This window comes from Dendropsophus ebraccatus, chromosome 7 (genome assembly GCF_027789765.1).
Source record: "Dendropsophus ebraccatus isolate aDenEbr1 chromosome 7, aDenEbr1.pat, whole genome shotgun sequence".
NCBI lineage: Eukaryota > Metazoa > Chordata > Amphibia > Anura > Hylidae > Dendropsophus > Dendropsophus ebraccatus.
Genome location: NC_091460.1, coordinates 78,360,141 through 78,378,215, shown reverse-complemented (window position 1 = coordinate 78,378,215; position 18,075 = coordinate 78,360,141). Strand labels below are relative to the sequence as shown.

Sequence of the window (18,075 nt, the reverse complement as noted above, 5' to 3'; positions counted from 1 at the left end):
CCTGCTTTTGCCACATCCTTCTTTTAGCAGTGTTTCATCGTTCTGGCGATCAGCACTGAAACACTGCCAACAGGAGGATGTGGCAAAAGCAGGTCAGAAGACTGGTGAGTTGTATTTAAAAACCTATACAGAAGACTGTTAAGTGATGTACAAACACCGATCAAGTTATCACCTATCATTTGTACCCACCAGTCCAATACCTAGCAAATACATTATAAGATATTTACGCTTATGGGAAAGCCTTACCAACTGTCACAGTTCTCTCTGACAACCAATTAACATAGAGAGAAGTGGTGGCGGATACACATTACTGTGCAAACATGAATTACTTACAAGTATGAACTGTATAGCAATCTAAAACCATTGATTGATATCTTCCAGTATTTGGTATTTTTATACAGTATTGCATGATATATTTTATAAATTCTTTTTTTTTTTTTCTATATCTATATTTTTTACTTTTGTTTCACTTGTTTTTGATTCCTACAATGTACTTTGTATTACTTGGGGGACTATGCATATTTTATGTAAAGAAATTCTATTTTAACTAAAATCTATACTATATGCTACATCTATCTCTACTTCAGGACCTTGGACCACATTTCTGCTATTTAGAATATGTCTAGACTAGGAGCAGAATGATATTTTTACTGGTGTAATAACATTTAGATCTTTTTGTTCTTATAAATGAGTAATTATTTCTTGCTTAGTAATAATAAAATATATTAAGTTATTTTTTACTGATTTGACATTAAGAGGAAATGTTTGTTTGTGTTCTTGTTTCATCGAATTTTATGTATATTTTGTGTTTTGCAGAACATCTAAAAGAAAAACTAGAGGAATATATGTCATATTATCCAAAAGTCAGAATTGTGCGCACCAAGAAACGGGAAGGGCTAATTCGCACCAGGTTACTAGGGGCATCTATGGCTAAAGGCGAAGTTTTAACTTTCCTAGACTCTCATTGTGAAGTCAATGTGAACTGGCTCCCTCCTTTACTAAGTAAGTCAATTTAAGTATTGTATTAATAAAATACTTGCCTCCATTTATAAAGATAACTATTGTTATTTTTTGAAAAAATCTTTACCAAAAGAAAGGGCAAATTTAGCATATAATACCATATTATAATTCACTTGAGGATAGCCAGGCCCATGGTTCATAAGACACACAACTATAAATACATCTACCCCATAAGTTCAAATCTCTGCCCCAACCTCTAGACATAGCTCGATATCAAAGTAGAAGGCCATGTGAGCGCACAATAAATGTAGCATATGTACATGTAATTGCATTTCTTGTTTAGCATATAACGCACCAGCAAGCTAGTGCGAATTAGGACTAATTCTTCTGGATGACAAACACTGTGAAGGTTAAACAGACAAGAAAGATTATCTTTGTTGTTTTGCTCAAATTCACAATGTTATTTCAAGATAGTATTGAAATAATGTTGGTGAAATCTTGAAGAAGATGATAAATATTAAGCAGCTAATAGGGGAATAAAACATGTTCTTGAAACATTGCAAGATGATGTGTTTTCCAAAAGGAGCAGTACATAATTTTCTGAAAAGGTTACTTTCTATTTTAGACATTCACAACACATCCACGACGTTTTAACATGCATGATGGAGTAGCAGCTTTTTAGACATCTTTGCATTTATGAAAGACATAAAGACAGTAGGTTATCAAAGTGTCTATACGAGTGGAAAGGAGTACCATGACTGCAGCACCAGACTATGCAAAAGGTTTTTATGCTGTCAATAATGATGGTAACCCAGATGTCTTCATAAGAGCTATTTAAAAAACAGATATCTTGCATTTTAATGCATTGGCTTCCTGTGAAATCAGCATTTAAGTCCTTTAACATGATGTCAAGATGGTCAAAATTGCTGTTTGCTCTTGATCAATGCTTAGTGTAAACATGTCTAGCGATCAAACAACAGAAGATAAAACACTTGTATAAACATGGAATATGCTGCCAAAAGTATTGTTAAGTGGTTTGTGCAGATGATCACAATCATTCAAAAGTGAAAATTAAAATAAATAAATGCCAATCAATTTGCTATATTCTCGATTATTGTTTATTACCGCCAGTAACTAGGCTTTTGCAAAGAGGCCCTTAGATTGTTTCCTCCAATAAGAAAGAAAATTGGTTGAAAATATAGTTGTAATCTTAGAAGAGGAGTATAGAACATGTTTGTTAGCGACCGGAGGTTGCTTTTTATTTCTTTACACTGAATTTCCGGAAACAAGCATAAAAGTTATTCCATTAAAATATGTATTTAAACCTGTTACTTTATCTTTTTTTTATTCCACATAACTATTCTTTGCCAGTAATATACTCTAGACCAGGAGTTAAAGCCTATAACAACTGGCTTCACAATAGATAATAGAATATTGACCACTGTGCTGAATTGCAAGTCACATTTTTCAAGCACAAAGGGCAGGAATTGAAAAAAGCAAAAAGCCCCATTTGTCAGAAATAAAGAGCGAAATGTGAATAAGAAGTGTTCTTTTATTGAGACATCAATCCATATTATTTAAATAAAAATCATTTTATGTGTTCAAGTACGGGAATATAATGGTGTTACAGAAATACTGAGTGACACCAATGTACTCGTTAGACGTTTTAATGCGTCACCTGAAGAAAATAATTTTTTGAATGTACTGAATAGTGAGAAGAAGAGTTTAGCAAAGTTTCAAAATCAAAATTCATATAAACTTGTATAATTTTGACCCAACATTGTGCTTTTCTGGAGATATTCCATAGAGCACAAATCCAGCAAAGAACTTGAACGAGATGTTGGCGCATTTTTGGGAATTATCCCTTACCCATAGCAGTATGCCTAGTACAACATTGTAGCGGTCCCTCACGATACAAAATCACTTTGTTCACAATATCCTCTGCGGATCCCTGCCATGCCAATTCACGGAGCAGGTAATGTATAAGCTCCGTCCAGTGGGGGGTTAATGGAGCGGTCTCCTGACACACACATCCCGCTGTGAGCATGTCTGCCCACAGACATTAGAGGGCAGGGATCCGCAGCGGATCTCGCTGCAACTTCGCACTGAGAAATCTGCTGGGGATCCGCCGTGCATAGCAACAGGTGCTGTTGCCGGCCACCGGGCTGCATTCAAGACGTTATTTTTTACTATTGATTTTCGGGTGTTCCCACAAATCAATAAGCCGTTAACTTCAATGTAATGTGCGGCGGCCGCTGCACATTACATTGTGTGAACAGCTATTATTTCCAGACGTTGTTCCCTGAACAGCGTCTGGAAATCATTGGCAGATACATTATCTTAACTAAATAAAGAACGGACGTTAACATAACGCTGTGTAAACACAGCAAGCAGCATTGCATTGACTTTGATGCAATGCCGACCCTGCAGTAAAGAACGGCCGCTGATTCTATTGCAATCAGCGTCCGTTCTTTACCCAAAAGGAAAGTGTGTGAACATAGCCTATCTTGGCACTATAGAACATGTAGAATTGAACTGTGTGATACAGTACATGTACTACTACGCAACCAATAAGTGATGTAATGTAGATGTTTAAGAGGTAAAATATCATGCTGTTTTTTTTATTAATAAGCCAATAAAAAGTAATGCAGATCAATCTTTCTATGCACAAAGGAGTTTGAAAAGCACCCTATTCTTTTTTATTATGCCTGGTCATTTTATTTATTTATTTTTTTTAAATAACTTTTATAACCTTATGAAATTGATGGCTTATCCTCAGGACAGGATCAATATTAGATTGAATGGCATTTAACCCCTGTCATTCATTTCTTTGGAGAGGATGAAGCCCATGTGCCAGGGCTGACAGCGATGCAAGGTTTGCTTCATTTAAGTGAGCAAGACAATAGTGCACTACCTGCCTCAAAGATAATGGGTCATATATATGAAAAGGTGTAAATGCCTTTTTTAGGCGCAGATGGGGCAAATCGGCCTAAAAATAATCACAAATGGTATTTTGCGCCAACTTCACCAGTGGGGTGGAGAGGGGGCGTTACGGGGAGTGTGGCTGAACGCAGAGGGGGCACAGTCCCTTCATGCGCCACATTTATAATTTTTTCCGTGGATAATGAGTCCTGCCTCAGCCGCTGAATGGCTGAGCTGCCTTGAGACGTCACGTCTCATGCCACAGCTCACACCAGGATGTGGCCGCAGGATGGGTCGATGAGGCGGCGCGATCCGGTACTCGGCGCTGGAACCGGAGAGGTAAGTGACCACTGCTGTCTATAACCAACCCCTCCCTGGCCATAGCTCAAAAATACCCCCGACCCGGAAATTCCCCTTTTAATGAAAAACATTATTTATTGCTAAATAGAGCAAAATGAATATTATTGAGGGTTTACATGTTGTGAAGGAATGGGTAGATAACTTTAGAATATGGCTTACATATTTACTTTTGCTTTAGCAAATTCTACTCCTACTATTTCTATGTATTCTGACGCTTCATCTTAAAACTGAAAGAGTTAAAGTGTAAATGAGCAATATTTACTTTTTAATATTTAGATGCTGAAACAACTAGAAATGCATGTGTCTGAACCAGTGAGCTATCCTAAATAACACTGGATTTTCTCTGTGGCTAAAAGAAGGGAACAATTGAAACTAACTGTATGTGGCATATGCAGGTGCATCCTGATGCCTAACATGTTTGCTGGAAATGAACATTCAAACATGAACCTGGTCCGATAATTCCACGGCACAGCGTCCTTCAAGTGCTGTTTCTAGAGTCTTTTAGACAGTGGCGCTCGTCTCTCCAAGTGACAGATTGAGGACAGCTTGCAGAGGCTGAATGACAGAAATATAGATGGCTCTGCTTTTGCAGATCTCCCTGGGATGCATTTCCCCTAAAAAAAAGTATAATGGTCTCTAATCACTGTCCAGGTCTGTGCAGCCCTGTATTACAGAGCAGCTTGAGACTGCTTTAAAAAGTAAAATGCTTAAAGGGAGCCACAGTAGGTAAAAAGGAAAATATAAAACATGCCTTTCATCCCGGAGAGATGTGCCTGAGTCAAGTTTTCTGAATATGATGGATGAGTGGACTAAACATGTCTCCCTGTCTTTTGCGCTTTTCATTTTACAGATCAGATTGCTCTGAACCACAGAACAATTGTTTGTCCCATGATAGATGTCATTGACCACAATCACTTTGGATATGAAGCTCAAGCAGGAGATGCCATGAGAGGAGCGTTTGACTGGGAAATGTACTACAAACGAATCCCAATTCCTCCAGAGCTACAAAGAACAGATCCCAGTGAACCATTTGAGTAAGTAGGGCAACATGAAAAATGTGACAGTTACTGCATCATAGCTGAATCACAACTTGTGTATGTGTAGCAGAGCTGAACCTGCATGATAGATAATGTTGCATAGCATCAGTTTTCATAAAGATCAGCTAATATATTTGTATACAGTACCATACATGTACAAGTATAATATACAGTAATTGTTATTGTATGGCATACTGAAAGGTGTGGGACCTATATGTGGATATAAAATGCCATATCAAATATTGTTACATTTTACTTTGTGCCTTTGATTACGAGCATAATTAATTCTGGGACCATGCTTGTAATCCAAATCAGTCTTAAACCAAAGCAAATATTCCCATAAGAAATCAATCAAATGCTGAAAATTGGTACCGCACTCAAAAAATAATATATATTTTTTTTTTAATTTCTAGTTAACAAGTAAAAGAAATGAAACAAACATTTAGAAACAGGTGAATATGTCAAATTATAAGTTAATGTACAGTATAGCAATCAGTATGTGGAGTACAATGTATAGTAAGTGCATAAACCTGAAAACAAAGCAGCAGTTTGTAGATAGTGGATGGAACTGCAGATCCCCATAATGCAGTAGTTTAACAGGATAGAATAGAGAAGCAGGGCTGATGTCAGAGGTCTGTGTAGTCACATGACAGCAATGGGGAAGGGGTGTGTGTTCAGAATGGACCAATCAAGAAGTCAGAATCACAGAGCTGTGCAGGAGGACAATGACAGAAACTTTTCTATACAGCAGTGTGAATGGCTGAGTGTAATTGCAGGCACATTATAGCAGCAGTGTGAATAGCTGAGTGTAAGTGCAGGCACATTATAGCAGGAATGGTAAGGATGGGAAACACAGGGGCTAACAGAGACTGCAGGGAATTTAAAAGAATGAGCAGTGCATATGTGGGCACATACATGCAGCAAGCCCCAGCCTGAAGTGGATCTGCTATGATTTGGAAAGTGAGGGAGACTTCCTGTGTCAGAGTACAGTGCTGTAGACCCCGTTATGCAAACCATGCCCCTATCTAACTCCCCCTCACACACAGTACAGGGAGCTGTTAAACCAAAGCAATGCTCTTAAACTAAGTTCCAATTTTGAAAAACTGTGAGCTCTCCTTGCAAATGGCCCTCAATCCAAGTTACTCTTAAACCAAGGTACCACTGTGTGTATGTATATGTGTATGTATGTGTATGTATATTATATATTCCTATATGACTATATGTGGATTCAACATGGGATTTATTGTACTATAAAATACTTATCTCCAAACCGTTCCTGCAATAACAGAAACTCAAAGATGAGCAGCCAAAAAAAACCAGCTGCTTTTATTTACTTTCTCTTAATCTTTTTAAACATCGAAAATAAAAATCAAACAACTTTGCAAAGAATCCTCAGAAGAAAAACTGGATGCCTTTTCCCTTTTTTTTTTTTTTTTTTTTTTTACTTAGTGTGAATATAGCCTTAGGCTAAGTTCACACGACGTCAAAAATAGAAAAAAGGCATCCGATTTTGATATTTAAAAAGCGTCAGTTTTTGACACAATTTAACTGACTGCAATGGCAATGCATTGAAGTCAATGGGAAGACGGACGTCCAATGAACACAATGCAATGAATAACGGATGTTTTTACTGCGGACGTCAAAATAATGAATATGATTTTATGAATATTATTTTCGGACGTCTTTTGCAAACAGCGGATGTTTTTTATTAGCTGTTCACACACAGTTTTTCTTTTGTCACCGTTCTTTCTCCGATTTTACTATTAAATTCAATGGACTTTTCAATTAAGCCACACCCAAAGGCCAATTAGTAATCCAAACTAAAATAATGTGCAAACACCAGGGAGGCCAGACAGCTAAATGACGTCCGTTATTTTAGACTCAAAATAATGGACGTCATTTTAAACAAAGCTGAAAAAACGTCTAAAAATAGCCATACTCTGAATTTTTTTACTGATTTTTATTTTAACTTCCAATTTTTACTGTGTGTGAACATGACCGCAGATGTATTAAAATGTATTAAAAAAATGGTGCAAAATTATGATCTCAGAATTCATAAGCAAGAGAACATAAAATTAATTTGTGACATAATTTTTAACATGAACAGGCACAATGTATTCAAGCTTTATCTATTCACTGCAAATGTTAAAGTTATTTCCATTCTTGACATGGAGATATCTTGATGGTAGTACATTCCTATCCAGATATGTTTCTGCATATTGTCAGTTATTGACTCCACTGTTTCAGTGATGTGTTTTCTCAGGTTATACAGATTCTGGGGGTAAGGAGCAATAAATCCTTGATGTAGCCATACAGAAAGAATTTGCAGGGTGTTAAATACGACAATTGTTGAGGCCGGCACAACATTGGTGAATTGTTTCTAGGGCAGAAAATCTAATGTTCTGGTAGCATTTCATTCAGGTACTGGCAAATATCCAAATAAAAAAGTAGATGAGCACCTTACTGAAAATAGACTACAATTGGCAGATCTTTCTATATCTGTGATATACTGTAAGTCATTCATTTTACATTTGTCTGGGTAGTCAGTGGCAGTATCTTTGGCAAAAAAAGAAGGGACTGTAGACTATGTGCTAGCTTACTGCACAGAACAAGTTTATTTGGGGTCCTTTCTGTGCTTAATAAGCTATTTTTCTTAGGCCCACACTCTAACATTGTAGTAATTGACCTTCCCACTGAAGTTATAGGTAGTCTCATCACTGAACATGAAATAAACACCCTGTGGTTTTAAATTCCTTGGGAAGCAAATTTACCAACTTTATTCTGAACGTTTTGCTGTACTATCTCAACGAACCCCATTCTTGCAAATTCCAACATACACAAGACTTTTTCTTGCTGCTATGGAAGCATATTTCAGATTTCTCTCTAAATCTGTGCTGCGATTGGTTACTATGGGCAGCTATGATTGATTTTTTTAGTCACTGATTTACCACCATTTACCACTGATGTTATTTCCTTTACTTTTGCACCATCCTTTTTTCAATCCTTTTTTTTCATTTTTGACGGTATATTTTATGGAAAAATTAAGTGTGTCATTGCAAATTACAACTGGTGCTGCAGAAAATAAAAACTCATGTGGGTCTGTACGTGTAAAAATATAAGCGCTACAGTATTTTAAAGGAGAGGAAGAAAAAACAGAAGTGCAAAAACAAAATTTGGCTTAGACCTTAAGGCGTTTAAATCTCAAAGGGGGGTTAGAGTTTACTAAAAGTAAGTGCTGTCTTGCAACTAAACAGCTTGTAATAGTGTGGGAATAGTGAAAAAGGATGATATGGAATACTTAAATCAGTCTTCATTTTCCTCATTTATGTCATATTTATTCTGCTAAAATGTATGTTGCTTGTTTTTAATCAGATTTATAGAAGCTGAAACTTCTCTTCCTGAGGAGGCAAACTACTTTATTTAACATTAAAGTATGGTACATCAAAGTAGCAGTCATCAAAGCAGCAGTCAAAAGAAATTAAGTTTAGTATATGACGTAGTCTTTCTGGCAACTTTCTAAATGACACATTGTTAATGAATTACTCCAGATGATGCAGTTTATGTTATTGTGCCATGTTGTAGATTTGGAGTAAGAAGCACATCAAGGCGACTTTCACAAAATCCATTAATCCTCATCCTGACCTTGTTTATTTCAATTACCCAGCACTTTACTGCAAATGGCAAATCTCTATAAAGCAAGCTTCATTTTACTTTAGTTCGATGCAGTAAGAATAAGAACAAACTTATTGCTCATTAACTTACAGAAGAAGAGTAAAGATTCATAGATATAAATTTTGTATGAATCACTTATCTGTATGTTTAACACATCAATATATATATATATATATATATATATATATACACACAGTTTACTGCTATCAAAATACACTGTCATATATAAATAGATAGAGATTACAACAAACTAAAATACATTGGAGAGGCCTTTACAACAGAATGTCATGCTGGTCCTACTCCTGGGTCTATAGTGTGCGGTGACATAATATACAGTATGATAGCCAGACCCCTCTATTCTTTATTCTAGGTATGCTAAAATCTCAGTGTTACATTGATTTGGTTGTGGTTTCTATTGAGCATATCTGGGATGCTATTGTTTGACAATTACAAAGGGAATTACTAGCAGCTGATCTTGATGATACAGTGTATACACAAACAGCGATTAGATAGATCTTACATATATGTCAGTCCAGTGTATGACCTGCTTTACCCTGCCACGCTATGTACAGCAATGCCACTACTATTAGAACTGCAATCCCAGCGCACCCAATGGTCATCAACCAGACCGACATGTGTATGACCATTGGGTGCACTGGGACTTGTTGTTCTAATAGTAGTGAAATTTCTGTACATAGCGCAGCAGGGTGAAGCAGGAAACAATAGCACAGCTTAGACTAGGGAGGTATGGGAGGTGTGCCAAGGCAGGGAGGCATGCACAAAAGAAGGGAGGGAGTCTCTGGGAGCTTGGAGGAACACCCAAGGAATGCCCCGGATTGTGACGTGGTCAGCCCTATGGTGGCGCCTGGAGCTGTAAGATTGAAGTTATATAACTTTAATTGAACACTGGGAGCAAGCCACTTGTTTTCCAGTTGTTAATTTATAATCTATGTACTATGTACGGGACTGCTGATAAGTCTTTGGCTTTATCCAGAAAGAAACAAGATAGGACAATTAAACTTTACATTTATTCCACATACTCTCCATTGAGGACAACACACTTCTTACATTGGTATTCCAAGTTTTGTAAGTCTTGCAAAAGAAGGATTTCAGTTGTGCCTTAAACCAGTCATCTGTAGCAGCCATGACATCAGAAATGGTGTAAAATTTGGTTCCCTTTGAGGTGTTTTTTTTCTGTTTTGGAAACAGATAATAGTTGGAGGGAGCTAGATATGGTGAATAAGGTAGGTGGTCAACCAGCTGGAAGCCTAGCTCCACCAGTTTTGCTGTGGTCACTGTGAGGCGTTGTCTTGCAAGACTCCTTTGGAGAGCTTGCCCTGTCTTTTGGACTCCAGAGCTGTGTCAATTGGTCTAAAAGTCCAATGTAATACCTTGTGTTGATGGTGGAACAATTTTGAAGGTAGTCCACTAGCAGCATACCCTCCATATGCCAGAACACAGACGCCATCACCTTAGTGGCTGATTTTTGCACCCTGACCAGGAGAACCAACGTGCCTACATTCTTTTGACTGCTCCTTGGTTTCAGGGTCATACAAATAAATCCAGATCTCATCCATAGTGACCAGTTGATCCAGGAAGTTCTTATCAGTCCAGAAACCATAACAAATGGACCGGGAAGTTTTCACTCACATGCTTTTCTGATCTGTTGTCAGAAATTTGGGGTCCCACTTTGCAGATAGCTTCTTCATGTTCAAATGTTCATGGATAATGATACAAATGCATTCATGAGAAATACCCATGATGTCTGCTATTCCTTTAGCTGAAATTTGCCGTTTCTCTAGCACAAGGTTCTGCACAGCATTAACGATCTCTGGAACAACAACCACTCTAGGTCATCCAGGACGTTCCTCATTGGTGCTGGAGCGGCCCGTTTTAAATTTGGCAACCCAATACAACTCACCAGGTACATCCTTTTTAATCTGAACCGACGGATCGAACTGCGCCGTCATGGGGAAGCCAATGCCGCGGTTCGTTTTTCGGACCGCGGCCCGGTTCCCATGCACGGCGCCGTTCTATGCACCAGAACCGGCCAGTGCTGAAGCACTGGAGGCCGGCTGGGCTGCCCCGAGTCAGAGGTAATTCCCTCCCCTGTATGACATGGCCCCCTTAGAATGAATGGAGCCGTGTCATACAGGGGAGGGAATTCCCTCCCACTGGGGGCGGCCCGACCTATCTCCAGTGCTTGAGCACCGGCTGGTTCTGGTGCATAGAACGCTGCCGTGCATGGGAACCCCGTGACGGCGCCGTTCGATCCGTCGGTTCAGATTAAAGAGGATGTACCTGGTGGTACATCCTCTTTAACTGTAGAATATGAAAGGCATTTATCCCCAAATCTCTGTAACATATCTCCATGGTTATCCTTCGCTGACTTTCCCTGCAGAAACAAGAATTTTATTACTCCTCTGCTCTCATTTGCTGTGAATATCACCTAAACACCTTAAATTGTTGTACCCAGTACACTAACAAGGATAATATCTGAAGCAGAGCTGAAATAGCCAAACCTTTGTCAACACCCCAAAATCTAAACAGCTTGTTAAATGGTGGAAAGACCACAAAACAAGGTCACTGGCATATGGAAACATATGGTATGGACTGGAAACTCTAGCTTCCTGTATTTGAAATTAAGCCCCTATTACACGGGGTGACATAAAGGAGCAACAAGCGTTGTCAGCGCTCTTTTGCTCCCCATTCCCTGCTCGCTGCCGACAGCGGCAGCAAGTGGGTAATTGCAGGGGGAGACGCAGGGAGCTGCGAAGGGGGGGGGGCTGCCTGTGTGATCGCTAGATTGTCTGGGCAGCCCATAGAGAATAGCGGCGGTCTGCTGCTGCCACCGCTTCTATTCAACGGAGAGGCAGCAGCAGATCACAGCTATCAAAGTCGTTTATCTTTCAACATGTTGAAAGACAAACGACAGCAAGATCAGCTGACATTGTTCATATAGGCTGATCGTTGCCTTCTCTTACACGGGACAATTATTTGCCGTAATGGCCGATATCGTTCCATGTAATAGGGCCTTTAGGAATCTTTCCTACCCATCCAGTCATCAGACCTTGGAATCACTTAGCCTTTGTGGAATATTCTTAAGAACAATGTTAGTTGAAAAGTTGACAAAATTAATGTAAACATTATTTGTGATTTGTTATGTTTATCTCTTTTGATAGAACTCTGACTGGGATACAGAGGAATTTAAAGGTCTGTATCTTTGTTTTAGGGGGTTTGGCTGCCTTGAGCAGAGGGGTCATTTTAAGAATATAAAACAGTAAATTTTTACCTTGGCTAAAAAATCATTTAGAAGCCTTCATTAATCTTATAAATGGTATCAGTCACCAGCCTAGTAGTATTTGTTTATTGCGTCCTAGGAATAAAGAACATTAATTTTTCAGCTGATACAAATCAGTAAAACCAAATAAAATTTTACAGCTGATTACATCTCTCCCAATGAAAGCAATTATTCTAAGTTACTTTTGATATCCCCTACTGAACATTAGAATAGAAGAAATTGAAACAAAGAATGTGCCTATGGTTGAACTAGCCACACAGAGAGTGTTAATGTTAAGCAAGTAACACTTGTGTTCTGGTGCACAAGATTGTAATGAAAAGAATAAAGAACACAGGTCACCTGCTGCCTTAGGTATGCCACTACAGTATGTCAATAGTCTATTGATTCTCACTCTCCTTACTTAAGAGAAGACAAACAGGGAAAGGAAAAGATTTTGTATGCATTCATTTGGAGGCTTAAGTGGAGCACTGCGCTAGATAGAATCTGAAATAAACAATATCCTCATTGTGAATGGGAAAGCAGGAAAATAATCATTATGGCAATTCAGAAAATGGGCACGTTGTGAATACTGCAGGTACAAATTATTGTTTTGCAAAGAAAATAAACCATATGGGTTAAGGACTCAATGTCAACATTGCTTTCTTTAAGAATACAATATATATTTATATGTTATTCATTAAGAACACTGAAAGTGAATCACTTCATAAATGTGTTCTACATTTGTTCCAATGTAAGTTTTCAGATAGGCTATGAATGTTAAAGATAATTTACACACGTTTGTAATTTATTTTTAGGGTACAAACCCACTTGCCGGATCTGCAGCGAGTCTCCTTGCTGCGTTTTTGCAGCGAGACTCGCTGCAGATCCCAGCCCTATGCTTTCATTACCAGAGAAACTCGCAGCAGGGATGTACATCCCTGCTGCGATTTTGTCTGCAGCCCTCCCCATTAACCCCCTAGCCGCCAGACATTTTACATTACCGGGTCCCCGTTCCTGCTTGCTTCGGGGCTCCCGATGTCTTCACGGCCCGCCCGGCCAATCAGTGCGCTGTGGCGGGGCAGCGCACTGATTGGCCGGGCAGAACTTGCCAGGAGCCGCCGAAGCAAGCAGGAGCGGGGACCTGGTAATGTATATCCTGCCCGCCCCCCCTGCAGCCCCGATCGCCCCCGGCCGCATGATCGCCCCCCGCACTTCCCAGCTGCATGATCGCCCCCTGCACCCCCCGGCCGTACAATCTCCCCCCGCAGCCCCGATCGTACGGCTGGGGGCGATCGGGGCTGCGGGGGGGCAATCGGGCTGCTGGGGGCTATCATGCGGCCGGGGGGCGATCTGGGCTGCAGGGGGGGCAAGCAGGATATACATTACCAGGTCCCTGCTCCTGCTTGCTTCGGCAGCTTCCGACACATTACGCCCGGCCAATCAGTGCGCTGCCCCGCCGCAGCGCACTGATTGGCCGGGCGGGCCGTGAAGACACCGGGAGCCCCCGAAGCAAGCAGGAACGGGGACCCGGTAATGTATAATGTCCGGCGGCTAGGGGGTTAATGGGGAGGGCTGCAGACAAAATCGCAGCAGGGATGTACATCCCTGCTGCGAGTTTCTCTGCTAATGAAAGTATAGGGCTGGGATCTGCAGCGAGTCTCGCTGCAAAAACGCAGCAAGGAGACTCGCTGCAGATCCGGCAAGTGGGTTTGTACCCTTAATGTTTATGTAGAAAGTTATTAACTAAGAGGAATTAAAGTGTAAAAAAGCGACTTGAGTTGATTTTCTTTAAGATGCTGACATACTGTAAATCTGAAATTTCATTACAATCTTCATTAACAAGTGGCTTATGCAAATAAATGACTTTCAGCTGGAAGCAATGTATGTTAGAATAAAAGCTCCTAGTTAGCTTTAATATCTGGGATTGTTTATGGAAATTATATCAGCTCAGACTAGGTTCACATTAGAAAAAGGTGTAGTACATTTGTAGTATATGTTCGCATACCGTGACAGGAAAAAAAATTCCATACACATATTTTTATTTTATAGCTCAGTAGTCCGCAAATGAAAAGTATTTCTTCAGTAAATAGAAGATGTGTAGTTACTAGTAGACTGTAGTAGTAACTGTATAAAACAGGTGGGTAGCATTTGACTGTGCAGTATTATTTTTTGGGAAAATAATAAATGGAGAATAAGAATTAGGTTGTGTAGTCTTACAGGAATAGGGCAAAGTAAAAAGGGAAGAGAACCTGATCAAAGAGGTACCTAATCATACTAGACACCTAAGAATAAAATTACCATACAATACTGGGGACCTAAAAAGAAAGTTACTTACTAGACAACATATCATGGTAACACTAATCCCAAAAATATAATAAAAAATTAAAAATATCCTACCCAAATCCCTAATTTAAAGACATTCCATAACAAACTGTAATCCAGTAGTCCAGTTGGATGTAACTCCTCCACTTCAAATCCCAGTTGCTGGCTGCAGATCCAACAAAAAACTGTTAAATAAAAGTAGCAGTTTCAGACACACGCATTTCAAAGTCGGTGTGGCTTCTTACTGAAGTATACAGTGATGTTGTGAATGATATATCTGGACTGCTATGAAATAAGACTGAATTATCTTTAGCAACAAATCCAGGTTTTGTTTGGGATCCAATAATGGTTGAGTCCAAGTGTGGAGACCTGGTGGCGAACGCTAAAATTCTGCCTTTGCTGTGGAGCAGCACACTGCACCGAGTGTAGGTGTGATGATCTGAGAGCCATTGCGAATGAATAGCAAAGGAAGGCAAAAACACAGAAAGATAAAAATTGAAGATCTAGAATCAGCATTGTATACTCTACCGATGTATAATTCTGTGATAACTTAAAGTGTAACTGTCCTGTTTTTTTATTTTTGCACAAGCCGGGCACAGATTGTAGTAAACCCTTTAGGTTGAAGTAAACCCTTTAGGTGCTGCAATCAGGCCGATCGCAACACCTATAGTGTAGAATAGAGGGAGAATCTTCCCTGTATTCCCACTAGGGCTGTGCAGAAGTCTCTTGTGTCATAACTACGGTGGCTGATCAGGCCTAGCCTAAGGCTGAGCCTAGTCAGCTTTGCCTGTTTTACAGGCACATTGCAATGCAATGCAGATCTGCACTGCAATGTAATGTGCCTGTAATCAGGCAATTAAATAGGGATGTCCCCAAGGTGGGACAGTAAAATAGAGTATAAGAGTACATGTAAAACACATAAATAAATAAATAAATAAAGTACACAACACATAAAATCCCCATAGCCCCAATCTAATAATAAATGTAAAAAAATAAAAATAAATAAAAAAGTACAAATATTCAGTATTGCCACATGCATAATGACATTGGCAATAAAATTATCACATAACTAAACCTGTATGTTGACTGCAGGAAAAAAATAAATCAGAAAGTCACTAATTTTGTCATTTTTTTTTCACTATATGTGGGCATTTTTTACACGAAAATTGTACGAATACCTGCCAAATTTTTCCACAAACCTAAAGTACAACATGTCACAAGAAAATTTTCTCAGAATTGCTAGGATAAGTTATAATATCACGGAGGTATAACCACATAAAGTGAGACTGGTCTGATTTAAAAAAAAAAAAGGGTTCTGGTCCTCAAGGCGCTATCTGGACCAGTTTGGAAAGGGTTAAAGCACTTTTGGATGACAGGGGCAATATTAAGACCAGCCTGTGCTGCAGGTCTACATACAGTAAGTGCTGTGCCTAGAACCAATGAACTACAATACCTCCTGACATTACTCACGCAACACCTCCTGGTTATACACCTGAAGACTCCTGGTATTACTCTTATATCACCTCCTGGTATCACTCCTGCAATATAGTTATACTCCCGCACACTTCTTGGTATTACTCCTACAACACTCTCTGGTTATACTGCTGCAACACCTTCTGGTATTGCTCCTGAAACACCTCCTGGTTATGCTCCTAAACACCTCTGGGTATTACTCTTACAACACCTTACAACTTGATGGACATGTGTCTTTTTTCAACCATATTAACTATGTAACTATGTAACCTCCAGGCATAACTCCTGCAACACCTCCTGGTTATACTTCTAAACATCTCCTGGCATTCTCCTGCAACACTCTATGGTTATACCCCTGCAAAACCTCCTGGTATTGCTCCTACAACACCTCCTAGTTATACTCCTAAACACCTCCTGGTATTACTCTTACAACACCTCCTGACATTACACCTGCAACACCTCCTGGTTATACTTCTAAACACCTCCTGGCATTACTCCTGCAACACTCTCTAGTTATACTCCTGCAACACCTCCTGGTATTACACCTACACCTACTGGTTATACTCTTGAACATCCCCTGGTATTACTCTTACAACACAAATATTTTAGGTGCCTATTCAGCATTCAGCATTGACATTGCAATATAGGCAACATTATGCATTAGGATGGCCCTGGGCTGACTAAAGCGGACATACAGTACTCTTTCTTTGTTATTGATTTAAAATAGAAGGGGGGCATACTTTTGTGGACAGCCCAGGGCCTTTGTTAAACTTACTTAACCACTGCATGGCTGCATTATATCAGCATGCATCACAGACTATGCCCAAGATTTTTGCAATTCCAGGATTGCATCTGAATATGCTGTTGGCAATAAATATTTGGCTTATAAGTTGAATCATAACGTGGCCATGTGCACGAGCTATTAGTCGGTACCCAGTTGTTGGAAGCATAAAGATCCACAAGTATAACTGGCATACATACTCCAACTAGTATGATAAAAGTTACAGCCATAAAATAATATTATTAAATCTAATCCTATATACTAATTGCAACTAAAGGAAACACAGTGCAAAGGTACAGTAATATGTCTCAGCATGAGCATAAAAGGTGCAGATTTCTAACTTAAAATGTATTTATACATGGTGACCTAGAGCAGTTTGAATTGGAGAAGCACATTAAGAGAAGCATGGACCATTATTAATTGAATAGCATATACAAGATGTAATGCTTTTCAAACAATACACCATCTTAGCTTCTGTATTTTCTATGTTTTCCCTTTTTAACCTATGATTAATTAATGTTGTTTTTCTCAGAGTGGCTATTTTTTATAATACTAAAGCAGTATTGGCATATCCATTTCTCTTAGCCTTTATGAATTTAACATTTGGGGTCGATTTAAAAACTAAATAATGCCTGAGGAAAGCAGTATGAAATAATCATATGTTTATTGGGTGGGAAAAGTGTGTTAGTGGAGTGCGTTCAATACTAAATCAATAGAAATGGATGTACTGGGAAAGTCAGTCCTCAGACAACATATTTGTACAGTTTTCTTTTTAGTATACAAAATCTATTGTTGGAGATTCATCAATAATGTGCTAAAACCCAGAGGTAGAGCATAAAATTTGGAAGCTTATAGATAGTGATCAGTGACGAATCAACGAGCGTCTTTTTCTAGTAACTATGGGGATAAAAACAATATTTACATTATTATTATTATTCGAAACTTACATTAAAAATATCTAGAACAGAACTTTTTTTTTTCAAATGTCAAACAAGTTTACCAATGTTATTCACCAAAAGTCAAGAAGATCTTCAAAAGGTCTACAACTATGTATGGCTGAAGACAATTTCCCCATGGCCACTGCGTTTAACAGAGATATGCAGCATTATTAGTTTTAAAAGAACAGCCTGATCCCCAAAGGGTTAAATGAGGTTGCTATGCATCCTTATTTAACCCCTTGAGCGCCAGAGTGCTCCCCATTTTGCCAAAGTTCACAGCAACGAAACAGCAAAGGTTTGGGTTTTCTCAAAAAAAAAAAGTTCAAACTT

At 39.1% G+C, this 18,075-nt stretch overlaps 1 protein-coding gene across 1 annotated transcript in view; it reads left to right on the top strand.

The window, feature by feature from the left end:
* Positions 1–687: 687 nt before the first annotated feature.
* Positions 688–18,075, top strand: part of LOC138796564 (polypeptide N-acetylgalactosaminyltransferase-like 6) — a 308,961-nt gene continuing 291,573 nt past the window's right edge. Inside the window, exons 1-3 of the mRNA XM_069976173.1 lie at positions 688–691; positions 817–1,002; positions 5,093–5,276. Of these exons, the coding sequence (XP_069832274.1) occupies positions 688–691; positions 817–1,002; positions 5,093–5,276 (374 nt within the window). The remainder of the gene's footprint in view (positions 692–816; positions 1,003–5,092; positions 5,277–18,075) is intronic.